Source organism: Pelodiscus sinensis, chromosome 2, assembly GCF_052426305.1.
Source record: "Pelodiscus sinensis isolate ZL-2025 chromosome 2, ASM5242630v1, whole genome shotgun sequence".
NCBI lineage: Eukaryota > Metazoa > Chordata > Testudines > Trionychidae > Pelodiscus > Pelodiscus sinensis.
This window is the reverse complement of record NC_143053.1, coordinates 205,139,010-205,159,364: the sequence shown is the minus strand read 5'-3', so window position 1 is coordinate 205,159,364 and position 20,355 is coordinate 205,139,010. Positions and strand designations below refer to the sequence as shown.

The 20,355-nt window shown below is 45.2% G+C and overlaps 1 protein-coding gene across 7 annotated transcripts in view; it reads right to left on the bottom strand.

Annotated features, from left to right (window-relative positions):
- The window catches only part of SNX13 (sorting nexin 13), a 129,231-nt gene extending 116,891 nt beyond the window's left edge, over positions 1-12,340 (bottom strand). For 2 of the 7 annotated variants that reach the window (XM_006138336.5, XM_006138335.5), the window contains exon 1: positions 11,884-12,107. In XM_006138336.5, coding sequence (XP_006138398.1) covers positions 11,884-11,895 — 12 coding nt within the window. In that variant the 5' untranslated portion in view covers positions 11,896-12,107. Of the gene's footprint in view, positions 1-4,856; positions 5,006-11,883; positions 12,109-12,199 lie in introns of those variants that run through there. The other 5 variants (XM_006138334.5, XM_025179081.3, XM_075922255.2 and 2 more) reach the window with 4 other exon arrangements.
- Between the last annotated feature and the right edge of the window lie 8,015 nt (positions 12,341-20,355).

Below are 20,355 nucleotides of genomic sequence, written 5' to 3'. Positions count from 1 at the left end.
ACGGCAAACCAGAGCCAATGGGAGCCGCAAGGATCTGTGGCTGTGGAGCCGGTAAGTAAACAAACTGGAGTGGCCTGTTAGCAGCTCTCTCAGAGTGGGTCCGCGAAACACTTTGAGAAACACTGACTTAGAGGAATGGGGGCAGGGCACCAGTAGAGAGGAATAGAGTATGGTGGATTGCCATATATTTTTCTCCTCACAGAAGTAGCTCAGGGGAGCTCTGATAACACGTATACAGGTGGCCCCCGATTTGTGACATGATTGATTCCTGGGGGAGAGGGGGTCTTAACTTGAACCGTCATTTATGATAGGTGCCATGCACCATCATAAATGCAGGCCAAGAACATAAGTCGGGGTTTTTTGGCCCCTTCTGCACTTATAAAAATGGTTGTAAGTGTAGGGGGTCAGAACTTGTGCAGTCACATGTCAGGGGTTTCCTGTACTTATACTATGACTGATTGTCACCTTCTACTTCCTCTCAAAAACACCAAAAATTGATATTAAGAATCCTACATTTCCCTCGTGGATCATAAAGAAAGACCACCCCCCCTCCACCCTCCAATGTTGACCTACCTTTAAGAACAATGAGTGGCACCTTTGAGACTAACAAAAATATATAGTATCATGAGTTTTGTGGGTAAAACCTACTTCACCAAATGAGCTAGAGAGGTAATAACAAAAAAGTAAGTTATATATAACAGGAACAAAAAAAAAAGTACCTGCCAATTGTAAGACTGGTGCTAATGAGGCTAATTAAGTGGTCTGGAAGTGTCCCATTCTCAGCTTTTGATGTAAAAATGTGGTTGTTAAAAGGCAGGGAAGATTGGCTTTATAATGCAACATCCAGTGAATGTCTTTGTTCAAGCCCAGGATAACAGTGAAAAATTTGTAGATGAATACCAATTCTGCACTCTCTGTAATTGGCAGGTGAAATTCCTTCATAGAATGGCTACTTTTAATTTCATTCTATTTTTAAAAGTAGCCATTCTTCTAAAGGTACTTCTTGTGCTATTACACAGATCTTGATTTTTGGTATTTCCACTTCAGCTCATCAGCTGAAGTGGGTTTTACCTATGAAAGCCCATGATACAATATACATTTTTGTTAGTCTCGAAGGCAGCATAGGACTACTCCTTGTTTTTTTAAGTAACACGGCTACCCCCTTCTACCTTTAACAGTGTATCTGATTCCTAGCAGTCATCAGCTTTGCTACTTAAACAATGAGGTGGAAATTCATGTTCCACTTATGTACATCGCAGTCCCTAAACACATGAAGCATCAATGGAGCACATTCATTTAATAGTGAAACAAGAGATGTTACCTCTTCCGGTGCTTCAAGCAAAAATTCTTCCATGAAGGGGGGAAAAAAAAAAAAAGAGCAAATAGTAAAAAATTTTACACTGGGCATATTGTTAAAGGAGGACAACAAAGTCACATTTGTGATTAGAACTAATCATTGCTCCTAGACTGCCAGGCACCAATATTATCTAACAAACAGAAATCCTGCCTCCCCTCTTCTTTATGACTGGACTAGACAAATGGCAAAAAGCTGAAACCATTCTTATGAGTAACATTACAAAGGTGAGCAGTCCCAGGTACCTCAATGTTTAAGTGTTCACCTTTAGCTCTCCCTAGGATTTAGATTCAACCAAAGATCTAGACTACTGCATTTTCCCCATACAGCCTGTGGTCAAACATTATTCCCATAATGCTACTTTTTTTAGGGACACAAACTGAGATTTTCAAAGCTATCTAAAATACATGAGCATTCAGCTGTCCTTAAAATTGAGGGCGATGTGTGTGAACCGCTAGTTCCCAAACTAACACTGCAAATATCAACCAGAGCTCTTGCCCAGCAATGTTGCTGTTTAGGCTGTGTCTACACTAGAGATGTTAAAAGTTGTTTAAATAGGTAACCGTGTAACTGCGGAAAATCTCAGCAGTGACATGCTGCAGGCTCTACAGTATAAAGCTTATTTATGCTTAATAAAGGGCTAGATTTAAGCATTTCCAGCAAGACAATGATTACCAGATAACCAGTTAACTGCTACATTCTGTCTAGGACATGTTCTTGCACAGGTGTGCAGTAGGGATGTTACATTTCAGTTAATCAACTAATTGAGTATGGAAATTCCATTGACTACTCGATTAGTCAATGTGGGGTGAAGCACTCGCTGTCCCCACTGCGCCTTTGACTTTTAAATATAGTAAGAGCCATAGAATCAGACTAATAGAGCTGGAAGAGACCTCAGAAGGTCATCAAGTCCAGCCCCCTGCCCAAGGCAGGACCAATCCAAACTAAATTAACCCAGCCAGGGCTTTGTCAAGCCAAGACTTAAACACCTCTAGGGATGGAGATTCCACCACCTCCCTCGTTAACCCATTCCACTGCTTCACCACCCTCCTAGTGAAATAGTTTTTCCTAATATCCAACCTAGACCTCCCCCACTATTACTTGAGACCATTGCTCTTTGTTCTGCCATCCATCTCTACAGTGAACAGCCTCTCTCCAGCCTCTTTGGAACTTCCCTTTAGGAAATTGAAAGTTGCTATCGAATCCCCCCTCACTCTTCTCTTCTGCAGATTAAACAAACCCAAATCCTTCAGTCTCTCCTCATATGTCATGTGTTCCAGCCCCCTAATTATTTTGGTCGCCCTCCACTGGACCCTCTCCAATGCATCCACATCCTTTCTATAGTGGGGGGCCCAGAACTGGACAATACTCCAGATGTGACCTCACCAGAGCCGAATAAAGGGGAATAATCACATCTCTGGATATGCTGGCAGTGCTCCTCCTAATGCAACCTAATATGCTATTAGCCTTCTTGGCTACAAGGGCACACTGTTGACTCTCATCCAGCTTCTCATCCACTGTAATCCCCAGGTCCCTTTCTGCTGAACTTCTACTTAGCCATTCGGTCCCCAGCCTGTAACAATGTTTGGGATTCTTCCGTTCCAAGTGCAGGACTCTACACCTGTCCTTGTTGAACCTCATCAAATTTCTTTTGGCCCAATCCTCTAATCGGTCCAGGTCACTCTGGACCCTATCACTGCCCTCCACCGTATCTACCTCTCCTTCTAGCTTAGTGTCATCTGCAAACTTGCTGAGGGTGCAATCCATATCCTCAGCCAGGTCATTAATAAAGATGTTGAACAAAACTGGTCCAAGAACTGATCCTTGGGGTACTCCACAAGAAACTGACTGCCAGCCTGACATCGAGCCATTGATCACTACCTGTTGGGCCCGACAGTCTAGCCAGATTTCTATCCATCTTACAGTCCATTTATCCAATCCATATTCCTTTAACTTGCTGGCAAGAATATTGTGGGAGGCTATATCAAAAGCTTTTCTAAAGTCAAGGTATATCACATCCACTGACTTTCCCATATCCACAGAGCCAGTTACCTCATCATAGAAGCTAATCAGATTGGTCAGGCACGACTTGCCCTTTGTGAATCCATGTTGACTATTCCTGATCACTTTCCCCTCTTCCAAGTGCATCAAAATGGATTCCTTGAGGATCCCCTCCATGATTTTTCCAGGCACTGAGGTAAGACTGACTGTTCTGTAGTTCCCTGGATTGTCCTCCTCCTCTTTTTTAATGATGGGCACTGCATTTGCCTTTTTCCAATCATCTGGGATCTTTCCTGATCTCCACAAGTTTTCAAAGATAATGGCCAAAGGGTCCGAAATGACATTTGCCAACTCTGTCAGTACCCTCTGATGCATTAAATCAGGGCCCATGGATTTGTGCATATTTAGCTTTTCTAAATAGTTCCTAACTTATTCCTTCCCCACCAAGGGCTGTCCACCTCCTTCCCATACTGCACTGCCTAGTGCATTTGTCTGGAAGCTGACCTTGTCCGTGAAGACAGAGGCAAAGAAAGCATTGACTACTTCAGCTTTTCCCACATCATCTGTCACTAGGTTACCTCCCACATCCAGGAAGGGCCCCACACCTTCTCTGATCACCCTCTTATTGCTAACATGCCTGTAGAAATGTCTCGTTATCCTTCACATCCCTTGCTAGCTGCAATTCCAATTGCGCTTTTGCCTTCCTGATAACTCCCCTGCATTCTCGAACAATATATTTATACTCCTTCCTAGTCATCAGTCCAATTTTCCACTTCTTCCTTTTTGTGTTTAAGCTCACCATGGTAAGCCAACGTCCCCGGTAAGCCAATCTGGTCGCCTACCATATTTGCTTTTCTTGCTGCATATCTGGATGGTTTCATCCTGGGCCTTTAATAAGGCTTCTTTAAAGCTCGTGGCTCTTACCATATTTAAAAGGCAACAGAACAGTGGGGCCCAGTGGACAAGAGCTGCTTGCAGCAACTTTCCCTATTCCCCTCGCTGCCTCTGATACAGGCAGCAGGGGGAGGGGTGCGGGAGGAGGGGACAGGGCAGCGCCACGGAGATAGTGCTGGGGAGAACCAGCTTTTAAGCTGGCTCCCCCCCAGCACCTGCCCCTGTTCCCACACCTTGCTGCTTCTCATAGAAGTAGCAAAGGGGGGAAAGTAAGTAGTTGATACTTCAGTCGACTACCCGATTAGCATAGGCTTATCAGGTAGTCGACTACTCGCTAACATCTCTATGCAGAAGGAGGCGGTCCAGCAGCATGGCCAGGATCCCTGAAGAGGAAGATTTGGCCAGAGCCAGCACCACAACTGACTAGAGACAGGGAGGCCAGCCAGGAAGCAGTGCTGGTGGTGGACTGATGGGCTGATGGCGGGGACCTCCTCTGCTCTGGCAAATTCCCTGATCCTGGACCAGTCTGGTCACGAGGGTGCCAAGCCAGGGAGATCCAACCTGTAGTAACAAATTCAACCCAAAAGTCTATGTCACTATAACCTACCCAGTGTGTCATCTGTAGCAAGTCTGAGAATGAACTTCTGAGCACTTTTTGCAGTCAACGCATAGCCTTCAGAGTTAACAGGAAGTGTGGAAATGCAGAATATCCTACAGGATGTGTAGCAACTTCAACCTTGCTGCTGAAGCTCATTCCTTTAAATCAAAAAACAATGGGCCTTACTAACCTAGAATGGCCTTAAGGTACCAGGAAAAAATCTTTAGTACAGCTCATACTTCAAAACTAGAGGGATTTATGCTTGAAATTCTATTCATAAGGAGGGAACTACAGCAGGGAAAAACAGACATTTTTCTAAACAAATGGAAAACGTGACTAACATACCATTGTGCATTTCATTTACTAGGTAACTGGCATTATTGTAACCACAAACCTACTAGGAATGTTAGATTTTGGGTAACTGAATAATAGTGTAATTGCATGAAATCTTTGCCATTACACGACTATTCAATAGTCCCCGGGAGCGGGGCCGGCAGCCAGGGCTCTCCTGGTCCCATTCCCAGTGAGCATCCTGCTACTCCATGCTGCTGACTCTGAGGGTAAGCCAGTTCGCGAGTGGAGCAGGATGCAGAGCATCTTCTGTCAGCAGGGAGCTGAGATGGCCCCCCAATCAGAGAATGCTTCATGACAGCGTTCCCTGCCCCCTCACCCACTGCTGCCTCTGATAGAGCCGGCTCTCCCTCAGCACTAGCTCCTGTACCCCCTGCTTGCTGCCTCTGATACAGAGTAGGGATGTCAATCATATAGTCTACTACAGGTTAACTGACAAGCCTAGGCTTATCACTTCATCTTCACAACTACAGCCATTCCCTCATCACTTGCTGCTGCCTCTCTACCTTGAAAGCTGGTTCCCCCAGCATCGGTTCTGGTGTGCCACCTTCCCCCCGCTGCCTCTATCAGAGGCAGCAGAGTGGGAAGCTGCTGCAAAGCATCTGTCCGCAACAGATCTGTCCGGCTGAGCGCCCCGTGGACAAAGCCTGCTCCACATCCTGCCTTATCCAGGCCGCATCAAACCTGGGCTCACCGCAGGCAGAGGCTGCTCTGAAGGCTCTGTCTGTGGGGCACTTATATACCATTCTTACGGGATGGGGGGAAATCTGTCACAAGATGCATTTGTGACAGATTGACATTTTCTGCAATATTTTTAATAAACTTGAGAATAAAATAGGCTTTCACTGGAAGTGCTATGTGGGTCAAAAAGTTGACCATAGTGACTACAATTTCTAACCATCTTTGAAGTGAAGGCAAGCAGGCATCCCTGGGCAACTTGTCCATGCTGGGAAATGTGGTAAAGGCAGGCAGTTGGGCAGCCTAGAAATATAAGGGAGAGGGTTATGTGTAACCACTTGAACGGCAACAGCGAAGGAGCTGGAAGCCTAGAGCAGGTGCACTGGCTAGACCACTGAAGGGAAATACATGTCCAGTTGCTCTCAACTGTGCCAGGAGTGATTCGGAAAATATATCTGTAAATCATAGGGATGTTAAAATACATTGAATTATGTAACATTTAATTATGTAATATGTAACCAATGAAATTTTCAATGGTTAAATATGGGGTGCACATGTGCCCCACGCTGCTGCCTCCTTATCAGAAGCAGAAGTGAGGGGCGGGGGTAGGGGGAACAGGGCATGAGGGGAGCTGGTTTTTAAGAGGCAGTGGGGGACAGGAAGCTCCATGGGAGCTGGTATGTGCGAGGAGCCAGCTTAAAAGCCAGCTCCGTGTGCGCAGTGGCTTCTGCCCCCCCACTCCCTCCATGCTCCTGCATCTGATACATAGTCAGCAGTGTGGAGAAGGGGGGGTTGGTGGCTATGTGTAACCATGCACGTTAAAAGATGACCCCAGGCTCATTCCTTAAATGTGTACACAATTAGTTTCACACCCCTAGTGTCATGGTGGATAGTCAGTTGAATTTGAGCTCCCTTGTGATACTGTGGTCAAAAGGGCTAGTGTAGTTTTGACGCATAAATAAGGGAATATTGACTAGAAGCAGAGAGCTTATATTTGCTATTGATTCAATTGCTGTTGCAATACAGTGACCACTTCTGGTGTCCACAGTTCAAGAAGGATATTGATAAACTGGAAAGTGTTCAGAGAAGAGCCAAGTGAACAACTGATGGATTAGAAAGCATGCCTCATAGTAAGAGAGTCACAGACCTCAGTCTAATTATCTTATTAAAGAGAAAGTAGAGGGGTGACTAATTTACACCTATTGTACAGTAAAACTCCACTGGTCCGGTGTCCAATGCTTCGGCACTCCTGATGGTCCAACACCATCAGGAACCCAGAAGAGCTCCGGCTGCCAGACAATTGGAGCTGCTCTGCACCAGGCTTCCCCAATTCAGCTGCTGCTGAAACTGACCAGCAGCTGAATCGGGGAGTCCAGGGGCAGAGTAGCTGGGGTGCTGCCAGGTTGGTCCCATAGCACTGCCCCTCGGGGCTGCAGGACCAACCCGGCAGCACCCCAGCCGCTCTTGGGGACACCTGGGGCAGAGCAACTGGGGTGCTGCCTGGTTGGTCCTGTAGTGCCATCGCAGGACCAACCCAGCAGCACCCCAGCTTCTCTGTCCCAGGCGTCCCCAAGAGCAGCTGGGGTGCTGCCGGGTTGGTCTCCCAGCACGCCGAGGGACGGCACTACCGGACCAACCCAGCAGCACCTCAGCTGCTCTGCCCCAGGCATCCCCGATTCAGCCGCTGCTGAAACTGACCAGCAGCAGCTGAATGGGGGACGCCTGGGGCAGAGCCGGACTATCGGAAAGGGGGGCTATGAGGGGTCTGGGGTGGCATCCCCCCCCACACTACGCCAGATCCCTGATAGCCCCCCCTTCCAATAGTCTGGCATATTTGATAATCCGGCACCCCCAGGGTCCTATAGGTGCCATATTATCGGAAGTTTACTGTACTGTGTTATATCTTTCTCTGCTAGATTGAAGAACCAATTATTAAATATTTGTCCCCCATGTAGGTGTAAGTATTTCATAATTGGCTCTTCAATCTAGCAGAGAAAGATATAAAACAATACAATAGGTGCAAATCAAAGTGAGACAAGTTCAGACTGGAAATGAGGCATACATTTTTAACCGTGAGAGTAATTAATCACTGCAATAACTTACCATGGATTGCGGTACAAACATCACCACCAGCAATTTTTATATCAAGACTAGATGTTTTTCTAAAAAGAATGCTGTAGAATTATTTTGGAGAGTATCTATGGCCTGTATCACACAGGAGGTTAGATAAGACTGTCACAATGATCCTTTCTAGCCTTAGAATCTTGAAATTAGAGATGTGAATGGTTAGCTGGTAAGCATTACCCTTACCAGGTGATACTTACTGGTTATGGTTAACTGGTAGCCCAGCAGGACTCACTACAGATGGGGATCAATCCAGGCTCTCTTCCCCTCTCCGCCCCCTCTTTTAAGCAGATAACTGGTTACATATCGTGTTTATCCGATTAACTGATTAAACAGGATTTTAAATCTCTACTTGAAATCTAAATAATGTACACTTAACTGTTGCAGAGCATTTTTTCTATTAAATCTGTGCTGCAGATATTTTAAAATGTATTTAATGTTTGCAAAGCACTATATAATTTATAAGTGCTGTGTTCCGTAGGGATATTAAATATCGGGTAATTGAATAGTCGTGTAACCACATGAAATCTCTGCGGTTACATGACTATTCGATAGTCCCCAGGGGTGGGACTGGCAGCCAGTGCATTCCCAGCTCCACTCCTGGGGAGCCCCTTGCCATCCCGTACTGCTGCTTCTGATACTGAGGCAGCAGCACAGGGTACTGGGAGAGCCGGTACATGGGGGGAGCCATTTTAAAAACCAGCTGCCCAGACTGGCTGCCTTCTGCCTTGCACTGCTGCCTCTTTTAGAGGCAGCAGCACAGGGTGGCAGCAGCCCCTTTCGGTGGGGCGTTCAAGCTCCCCACAGACCGGGGCTGCGCCACATCCCACAGAGTATCCTCTGTGCGCAGGGAGCTCGAATCCCCTACGGACAGGGGCTGCTGTCGCAAAGCAGGCTCACCGTGGACAGAGGCTGTTTCATGGCAGCCTCCACTGCTCCCACCCTCACCACTGCCCCGATAGAGGCAGCAGTGTGGGGTGGGGCAGGTTGCACCGCAGAGCTCCCCACCCTTGCTGCCTCTGATACCGAGGCAGCCGGGGGAGAGAGAGGGGACACAAATGCATAAAGATAAGTCGAGAAGATTGACCAATAAGCTTAGGCTTATTGGTTAATCACATAATCAATTACACTTAGACATCCCTAGTACATGACTATCTAAATTGTATCCACATATAATTCATTTTATAAAGCAGAATCTAGTATCTGCTTAAGGAGAGAGAGATACTATACCAGGATCACCTATAGAATTATATTTTTAGAACAGCATCTATAAAAAGCATCATGAATGCTGGCAATGTTAAAGAAATGAAGGAGCAACACTAACAATAAAACGTGGGTCTGTTCTGGCAAAGCAGAGGGAGCAGAGGGTGCTCACTGACAGTATGATAATGATATTATCATAATTAATAGAAAACTGTTTAAGAACATGAATGCCAATTATGCCCTAGAAGTGTTTTTATTCCTTTGATTAAATGTAAATAACTATGGATAACTGAAGGAACAATGATGCTTCTTAAAAAAAAAAAAATCAAGATGAATCATCTACATAGCACTTACAAACATCTCCTTCAGACTCCATCACCATATTATGCTTGGTTCTAAAGTTATGTTTTGTTTTCTTAGCAAAATAATTTATAGTTTTAAATTTCCCATCCTAAATTTATTTAAGATAAGCTACTATTAAAGTTCCCCATTTTTAAAACAGCCTGAAAATTTTAGGGGATTTCTTATTGCAAATAAAGATACAAAATATTTCTGACACTTACAGCTTTTCTCTCCAGTTAGAAGTCTTTGGCAATGGCTTCTCTATGAAATGGATTATGAGCAGTATGAAGTGATCAGTGAGAAAACCTGGAGCTATATTAATTTTAGTAACCGTACATAGTATTTGTAGATAACTCTGCTTTGTTGATAAGATTTTAATCAGTAAATCAAATTGAAACCCAAAGCGCAAAAAAACCTGGTAATCTTCATTGGGGTAGCATTCTTCACTTTACAACTCAAATTGGAAAATATTATAACTATTAACATGAATTCTGATGATGTACCTTGAAATATCACCAAGAGATATAATAAAAATCAATAGAATAAGCTTCAACCTCAAAGCGATTCAGTGTTACTATAGGGCCTCCTTAGTAAATACTTTTAAACATAAAACCCCTTGGATATAAAAGCATGCTAAAAAATGAACTTGTTACTAGTCATTAATCTAAGATTTATATTAGCGTAGATTTTAACAAATACATGCAATCTGAAGTGATATTGTTTTACCGCTGAAATACTGCACACAAATCATTACATATATATACACACATTACTCACTTACTCAAAGCAGTCCATTTGCTTCACAAAAAGTATCACAGTTCCCATTCAAACTGAGTTTGTTTGTTTTTAATTTTACACTTATTATTTAGTCTTCAAGTTCTTGTCTTGTTATATTAACAGGAACCCTTCCCATAAACACTGCACTGCACCTTCTCTACAAAGGAACTTACATGTCAATGAGATAAAAGGATAAGTAGATCAGAAGCTTAAAAATGCCAGTTTGCCTTCATGACCAATAAAAATCAAATGCTCCAGGTGTCAAAAGGAACTGTCACTTGCCTCCCCCACCACACACATAACATGTGGCAAAATTTAACTATATATATTTTTAGAAGAATTAGGTTTCCATCCCTTCCCTGAAGGAAGGGGGACTTAAATGACAAACCAGAATATGAACAGGAACTATGGAGGGGACTCATGCCTTACAAATGTTTGTATACCAAGCACATTGCTGGCATTCAGATAATCAATAATCCTTTAAAAAGGAAACTTTTTACAAATATATTAAACCCCTTTCACTTAAAGGCATAACACTGCACGCCCAGACTCTTTGTGCAGCACACATACCTTTTCTCTATTTTATACAGCACCAAGAACACTAATGACATACAGGGCTTGCTTGCACTTTAAACTCTACAGCTGCACAGCTTCACTATAGACTTCAGCATAAACACTACCTACACGTCAACATAAGTAACCCAGCCCAGGTGATGGAAGAATTCTTCTGTGACTGTCTACATGGAGATTTCGAGTTGTTTAACTATACTACTCAGAGATATGGATTTCCACACTCCTGAATGACATACTTACGCTAACCTAATTTTCTAGTGTAGACTAGGCATCTGATACTTTGCATTTACATCATACTTTACGCGCTATAAAAATCCCTTAAACTGCACAACACACTTGTAAGGAAAGCAAGACTCCCCAAATTATCAGGGCGAAACTGAGGCTGACAAATTACAGGAAAGGTCTACAGCCAAACACCAAAGCAGCAAGACTAGAATCTAATCTCATGCTTCTCAGCCCTTGAACCCCAATCAGCCTCCCTGTCCAATTAACATATTGCAGGAGTAAATAAGGCAAAGCCTCTACTAAGCCAGTGCACCAGGGATCCAACCCCACGACGCTTGAAAGAGACGGGGTCTGAGTGGAGCCGAAGCACAATCATGATGGGCTGGGGGAGGGGGCACTGCGATCTGTGGGCAGGTTAGACTGAGGGACCCGAGCCAGGGAGGAACCGCGGCCTCTTGAATGACTAAATCCCAACGCGGGGGCGATGGCACTTCGTAACTACAACAATGCAACACCCCAGCCCGGAGCAAGGCCGGCCAGCGGCTCCTCCAAGAATCCCCCCGCCCCCAGCTGGCAGCGACTACTCGCCGTTACCGGTTACCGAGGGGATTAACGATGGCGACGGGACGAGAGGGCCCCGCCTCCGCGTCGGGAGCCGCTGGCTGCTGCCTGGGCTGGCAGCCGGGGGAGGCTCGGCCCCGGGGAGACCCGCACAGCAGGGGATGGGAGGGGGCTGCTCCTCCCGGCTCCGGGGGGCTCTTACCTCTGCTAACATTATTGCCCCGCTGCGGACTCCCCCGGCGCTAGCCCCGCTGCATGGTGCCGCAGCAGCCCGGAAAGACCCCGCTGCGCGGCGGGCGCTGCCGGCTCCCTGCCGCCCGCCTCAGCGGCTGCTTGTTGCCCTCAACCCCGCCGCCGCCGCCGCCGCAGCAGCAGCAGCTCGCTCCGAGGCGGCCATCTTGGGCGGGCTACGTGAGCCGCCGGCGCCAGCGCGCCCGCCCATTGGGGCCGTAGGATGCGGGGAGCCGCGCCCCCACCTGGCCTGTCTCCCGGGCTCTGCGCTTCGCCGCGCTCCCTACCTGAGGCCTGGGCGCCAGGTGCCTAGAGCCGTCACCAGAGGGTCGCTCCAGTCCGGGGGGTGGGGCAGGGCAACGGTGAGTGACTGGGGCAAGGGCAGGAGGACCCAGTTTGCAGACAAGGCCTGCGCTGGCAAATGCACCTCACTGAGCAGCGCCGTGGGAGCCCCAGCCAGGCCACCAGGGGTTGGCTACAAACAGCTCCGTGGATGATGATGGCGTGCGCGGGGCTTGCAATGTCACCCGTGTCCGGGGCTGAGTTAGCAGGGGCTGGCTGTCGCTACAGAAAGCTGGTCTTTGTTTTACTAGCTGGCTCCCCTGGGGTTTTGTGTTTGTTCCTGTTCCTGCTGAATTTCGCTTGCTGGCTTCGCCCACTGCTGCCTGCAGGTGCAGCTGAAGCTGAGAAACGCCTCAGATCTTCTCCCATGGGGTTAGCTGCTCTCTATCATCAGTTTTTAGGGCAGTCAGTCTTTTCAGATAATCAGCGTACTTGGGGCGGAGGGGAAGAAAACTGTAAAACTCCCACAGACTTTCCTGCACTATGAAGAGAACAAAAATATCAATGTATAAAAAATCCCAATCTTGCAAAAACAGGCACATGCTTAACTTGGTCCATGTTAATAGTCCCAGGGAAGTATATAGGAAGGATCCCAAGTTAAATTCATCAGTCTTTGCAGGTTCATAACTTTAAATTGCAAAGAAGTTAACATGTCCCTGCTTACAGGAAAATCTGTCTAGAGTGTTCAGTATGCATCTAGTTTTATATGTACAAAAAATTAAATTATTAAAGCATTCAGTTTGTACTGAAAACACAACTCCACGATCCCTGGTAGGTCATTAGGCCTTTGAAATTAGACCAGAATAAATAAAGTGTACGAGATCTGGATAAAGTCTTATTACATCAAAGGTCTTATATGATCTGCATGAAGGGAGAAGTAGTAGTAGAAGTTAGTTGTACTGTATAAGGTAAATCCTGGAACCAGAAATGAAAGAGCTCAGGGGGAGTTCATTTTTGGTCTAGTATGGACATGGAAAAAGAAGGAAACTAGTTTATTATAGTGGAGGGATAAGTGGAAATGGATTACTTGCTCCCTCACATGGTAATGGAGAGCTTCTCCAAGATTCCATAGTATTAGAAGTTTGTTAACCTGTCTGCTGCTTACATTAATGTTTACTAATACCTGTAGAGTGTAGCCAACTCCTGCAAGTTTTATCATGAATCTTGTGTTGATTATTTTTAGCCTAAAGCCCCACCTTCAGGAGTCACGTGAATTTCAGGGGTTTTTTTTTTTTAAGAAATTGTCTAGTTTTCACAGCTGCAGAGAAACATTTGGAAAGGTGAACCCTAAAAATTAAAAACCTGAATACCAATGAAAAGAACCCAAAATGCTTTGCTGTTATCATTATTTAAGCTAAATCATGATTTTTGTATGCTTGTACTTAGCAAATGCTGGTAATACTTTCTCTGAGTGGATACCTCGGGGGGAAAAAAGAACATTAGGAAACAGAACCATGTTTTTAACAAGATGGTTATAAACAGTAACATACAATGTAACCCTCAACTTTATGGTTTTTAAAGCAAACTGGTAAAGTAATTGTTTAAAAAAAATTCTGTCAACTAACTAACTACCTGTAAACTAACTAGATATTTCATTGCATCAGGCATTTGAATTTTATTTCCATGTTATAAAAAGGACAAAACTATAGAATTACCCTGGCTTAATTTTCTTTCACACAAAGGACATTTGTTTGGCAGAATTAAAAACAATTATGCGTTGCAAAAAGTTTTCATTCTCAACATTCAAGTCTTCATCACATATCTAATTGCACTCAGCCATTAGAGACAACTCTGAAGGGAACAATAATATACCAGCACACTTGGTAAACCATCGGTTGTGTAATTATGCAAGAGCAGTGCGTGATCAGATAGTCTCATAGCTATTTTTATACCAGTTGTACCCAAACTATATAACATCCAGAGGCTGCCATTAATGCACTCTTTATGAATGAGATATAGTACCATCCAAATGATAAGATAAATTAATATGTTTATAAAATTTAATGAGAAATCCTGAGCAAAACAGGAAGTGCAACTGTAAGGATTAAGTGAATATATATAGAGAAAAGGTCATTATATTTTCATGTAATTGAACTATAGATGGTGTCTAGTAAATGGATACTTCGTGATAGATATAAATGTCTCCTTTTTCTATATGTTGAATACTGTAAGAGCATAAAGTAGGATTTTCAAAAACTGCTAAATAAATTAGGAGGGTAAATCCCTTAAAAAAAAAACACTTGAGAATCACACCCTAATTTCTTAAGTGTGCCAGGTAATGGAGAGCTTAGGTGTAGAAAGAAAAGACACTTGGTGCTTAGGTGTAGAAAGAAAAGACACTTGGTGCTTTTCTTATAACAAAAGCCAACAGGACTTGTGTTTCTCATTTAAACACTTTTGAAAATTCTAACTAGCAATGATAGTTAAAGTATTAGACAGTAGCATGTACCAATATCCAACATTCTTGAACAGAGTCCTTAGCCTCAAACTTTTTTTGTTTTGTTTTTTAGAAAGACAGCTAAGATCTTTTTTTTTTCTCCCCTCTTCAGTGTGTAGATTTTATTATATGTTAAACACACACAGGAAAATGTACTTCAGAGAATGTCAGTGTCACAAAGAACCTGCGTAATCCAGACTTCCCTAATCCAGCATCATCGATGACTCTGTGGATGCTCCAGGGCTGGAGCACTCACAAGGAAAGACTGGCAAGTTGGGACCAAGAGCATTGTTGGACCAGGACTGAGAACTGAGCCCCAGCAATCCAAACAGGGGAGCTCTAAGGGCCAGGCCTCAGAGCTGGGGAGCTCATGGCACTCTGCTGGTCAGAGGCGAGGAGCTGGGAGCAGAATCAGGCTGACCACTGGGAGCAGAGAGGACAGCACTGACCTCCACTGGTCTGACAAATTCCTTGGCTGGGACCTGTCAGGTTCCAAGGGTGCCAACCTAGGAGTTTCAATCTGTAATTATCTTGGTTTAGTTGAACAAACAAACTCAATCTTTCCCTACTCTTCTTTCATAGAACAAGTGTCACTTTCTGACTGAGCTCAGTGCAGTTGGAAAGTCTGAATTAGCCTCAATGCCGCATGTATCATTTTCACATTATTGAGTCAGAGTTCAGGTTCTACAAATATATATTTGTAATTGAAAACAAATCCTGATTAATATTTAACACTTAACTTCTTCAAACTTATCCTTACTCCTGCCTAACAACTGGCAATGCCAGATCATATGTCGTGCAGGGAACCACCTTGCATTCCAGTAGTGGTGCAATGAAGTTATTGAATAGTGTATTTCCTTCTGTTCTTTATCCCCATACTCCAAAGGATCTCTTGGATGTGAAACATCAATATTGATGCAAACATGTTTAGCCATGTAAGTTATAATACAGTATTCTTCGCTTCTGAAGTCAAAGACTTCAGACTAAAGTTAAAATTATGTGGCTGCAAAAGCAGGAAGCAGGGTGCAAGGGAGGGCAGGACCACAAAAGCATTTGCACAGTGGAACAGGAGACAGCAGAGGAGTTATTAATATGGCACAGCAGTGAGAGGAAATGGTATGGAAGAGGTGAGGGAGGAGAGTAGAAATTGAGAAATTAGTAGAGGAAGACCTCCTGAGATTAGAAGTGATAATCAGTGCAGCAGGAAGGAAGAGAACTGCATTTGTGGGGGTCATTGATGAATTATGAGGAGGTGTGCAGTGAGGTTCTCCTGGAATACAGAAATTTACATTTGCACATCTTATGCATATTTTTCAGGCTTTTTGATCTGCCAGTGTAAGCTGATCTGGAAACATGGCCATTCACATAGTTAGATAAAAGGATGACCATATGGATATTCCCTTCAACAAAACCACCAAAGATAGGATCACGCATCAAAGACCAAACATTTATTTGCTCTTCACAGAAACCAACATTAAGGGACAATCCTGATATTAGGCTTCAGGAATTATTCACAAAAGTGCCAAGATCACCTTTGTACCTGTCATGTGGACAGCTACATAGTGGCTTTGGTATGGAGTATGATGCATACTATTCCTGCTTAGTGTGCATGTAAAGCCATTAGAGCAGAGTGCATACACGAGGATATTATGGGATGCTGTACCATCAGTATACTTGTGGGACTGAGCTCTACTGCTTCTTATTGAATAGAGATACCTCCATCTCCTTGGATTCCTATTGTTTAGCTGAGGAAAGGTATAAGAGGAAAACTGTCTGGTTAAATACAAGAGGTCATGACACAAAAGATCAATCCAAACAAAGTGCAGTTGATGCTGGCAAAGGAAAGGATCTTTAGGAAATGACAGGTGTTATTGCTTCTTACACTGCGAGGGGGATGTGATGTCCACACTTCCTGTCAATATTTTAGCAGGTTTCTTGAAACTGTCATTGTTCCTCGTTGTCTGGAGTGTCTTTTTCATCATCTTTGGCCTTTCCTCCCTAATACAGAGCTCACTATGGGTATACATATGTTTATTACCTCTATTATGCTCCACTGGACTACTCCAATGATCTCAAGGGTTCTAGGTTTTGTTTACTGTTTTTATTGATTTGAAGCATACAGGAGCTAGTTTGTACTTTTGCATTTAGAAAAATGGATTTATTTTTAGGAAGACAGCATAATTTTGAAAATGAATCGTTTCATTAGTCTATAATGACAGTGACTAAGATTATTTCAGAATAATGACGCAAGCATCAGTTACTCGGCTTCTAGCCATTCATTATCTGAACAGCATGCAAATAGAATGCTTCCTGCGCCATTTACCATACTGTTGCTGCTATGGGCAACAAGGAAATGAAAGAGATTAGACAGCATATTTGGGAGAATAAAGGTTTTGACTGGCCTATTTTTATCAGTATTTCTTTCTTTACATGGAATTCAAAAGATCATTTTATTATTCCATGCTTTCATTTTAAAGTGAATCCTTGAAGGCCACTAAGACACTTCAGTTAGTGTGGACACATGTCACAGAAATGGGTCAGGAGATATTGAAATGCAAATCCTCCCTGTCCCCATCAGGGTATTGAGTACTATCTATACTGATCTAAATGAACTTTGACCTGCTGTCAGACTGATGTCTTTCCTATGCCCGCTTGTAAAATGTTTGAATGCTCTTATACCTTGTCCAGAGACCTAAGGTCTGAACTCCTGCCAGTGGCTGATGGGTTATTGTGGGCGAAGGGTCCCCAGCTCTGAAATGTGCTTCCAAAGGGGCCCCATTTGAGAATGATCGTTTTTAGGATATACTGCAGCCTATATTTACCAAGGCTATTTCTTTTGTTAGTGATCAGAGGAGCTAAAGACAGGGATCGACTTTATTTGTTCCACTGGTTAGCAAGCACGATGTATTTGAATATTTGCAATACCCCCCCTCTCCTTGTGAAGGTATGCACAATACCATTTATTAAAGTTTAGGGCCAGAGTAATCATATCACAAACTAAGCCTGCAATTGGTGGTGGGTTATCTATGGAAGAAGTATCTAGTGATCCGCTATATAACATAGAGAGCACAGGTGACAGGCTTCACACAAAGATGTTATACTGTGCTTTGTAATTACCCAGGATTTCTAAAGGAAGTAGGAAATTCTTAGGGGGAATGAAAGATTGCATAAGTGCCACGAATTTGACAAAAAAGGAGGACAGAATCATATTAATGGCTGAATGACCCAAGGATAGGGAGAACCAAAAGAAAAGATGTCTTAGGATATGCCTACACTAGAGATCCACTAGAGATTCTATAGCTACACAGCTGTACTGAAGCAGCTTCACTGCTATAAGTTTTCTAGTGTAGCTGTTCTATGCCAACAGGAGAGAGCTCTCGTGTGGAAATAATTAAACCACCCGAAGAAGCAGCAGTAGCTATGTTATCAGGAGGGCTTCTCCTACCGACATAGCGTCGTACACACTATCATTTATGTCACTCAGGGGGGCTCACACCTCTGTGCGATATAAATTCTGCTGTCATAAATAAGGGTACATCTACACTGCACACTTATTTAAAAATAATAGAATAGTTATTCCGAAATAGCTTATTTTGAAATACATTGCAGGGAAGCCTCAAAATTAGTCCGAGGCAGGATTCCCTAATGTAGATGTGCTATCTCGATTTAGAGCCCCAGGGGGCACTTGGGGAGGAATAACTTAGAATGGCCTTGGTGAGGGGCTAGTTCAGAATAGCAGCAGTGGAGTGTTTACACACACCTTATTTCAAAATAGCTATTTCGAAATCTGTTATTTCTCTCAGAGTGAGGTTTACAGATTTCAGAATAAGCTGTCCATTATGTCAAAATTATTTGAAAATAACAGCGTGGCTTTAGAGACGCTCGTATTCTTATAGTGAAATAATGCTGGTTATCTCAAAATAATGGTGCAGTGTAGGCGCACCCTAATAGTGTAGATATGGCCTCACTCTGAGAGATAAATCAGTAAAATAAATTGGATAAACATGTAAGGGGGGGGAGGGAGAGGGGAGCCCCGCCCCACCCCGCCCCGCACTCAAGCCCAGGAAAACCACCTGGTGCCGGGGGGCAGCGAGGGCCCCACCCACACAGCCCTACTGGGCATGTTCCCATAGGTATAAGAGGCTGCTGGCCTGCTCAGAAGGGGCAGACTGCGGCCAGAGGAGGAGGGAGCACCCAACTGCTGAGGAGGGAGTTGACGGGATGGGTGAATGTGCCGCTGCCAGGCCCAAGCCGGGCCCGACCCCAACGAAGGAGCCGCTGGCCGACACCACGGGACCCAGGCACCGAGCCGGACGCTGCCAACCCCGATGCTGACTGGGGAAACGCCACTACAGCCACCCGACCAACGCCGACAGGTGGGACTGCGACGGGCTGCGGGCCGGGGGCAGGGGGTAGGAAGCGACCCAGGGCAGGGAGCTGGAAAAGCCCCTGAGGGCGCGTTGCAGGGAGAACCCCCCGCTGAGCCAATGGTGGGCGCCACCCGCCGCTGATAGGGCCCTGGGTCGGGGCCCGGTGGGGAGGGAGGGCCCGGGCCCCCCTACTCCTCCTGCCCAGAACCCCGGCAAGTGGGGAGCTCGGCTAGAGGACTAGGCTGCAGAGCCGCATCTGGAGGACTAGGTCAGGAGGCCGTATTTCCCCTAAGAGAGGGGCATTGTACTTTGGGGGCTAGGCCCAGGTGGGCCGAACTATGCCCTGGATGGGGGTGGCAACCCCAAATCAGGGGGGAGCCCCTCGACACACCCAAATATGCTATTTTACCATTTTCAAAGGAAGACACTTGATTCTTAGTACAGGTTGGACCTCCCTGGTCCGGCACCCTCAGCACCTAACCCATTCCAAAAGAGGGAATTTGCCAGATCATGGGAGGTCCACTGCCACTGGCCCAGCTGTAAACACTACCCTAAAAGTTGTTAGAACCATAAGGAAAAATTAATCTCAGAGATTTGACACTTCATCAGAGAACATGTTCTTAATTAGGAAACATGTTAAAAATATGCATTGAAGCAAGAGAGGCTGAGTATAGGATTAGCCTCTGTGGATATAAATTCATCATCTTGGAAAAGAAAAATATCAAGCCATACCAGCAACTCTCACTATTACCAGGACACTCCCCATCCCTGCGGCTGGCCCCACCACCACTAGGCTTCAGCCCTGCTACTACAGGACTTGGACTCTGACCTACTGCCTCCAGTTGGCTGGGGCTTCCTGGGGACAGAGTTCCCAGGCACCATGGCCCCGCTTCTCCCTCACCCCCCAGCCAGGGCTCTCCAGGGATGGAGCTCGCAGGCTACCCTGCTTCTGCCTCCCCCTGCTGGGAACCCCAAAGATGTGACTTTCCAGCTGTGCCCTGCTTTCCCGAGCACTAGGGACGGGGTTCACTGGCTGCCCCACTTATGCTCCACCCTGCCAGGGCTCCCCGGGGTTGGGGCTTGCCAGCTGCCCAGCTTTTGCCGCACGCTGAGGTCAGGGCTCACCGTCCCACTTCTGCCTCACCTAGCCAGAGCTCCCTGAGAACAGGGTTTGCCAGTCCTGCTGCTACTCTGCCCTGCTCAGGCTCCCCAAGGACAGTGCTCCCAGCCAGTTGACTCTCCTAGGTGCCAGGGTTCTCTGATCCAGCAACATCCATGGTCCTACTCGAGTAGA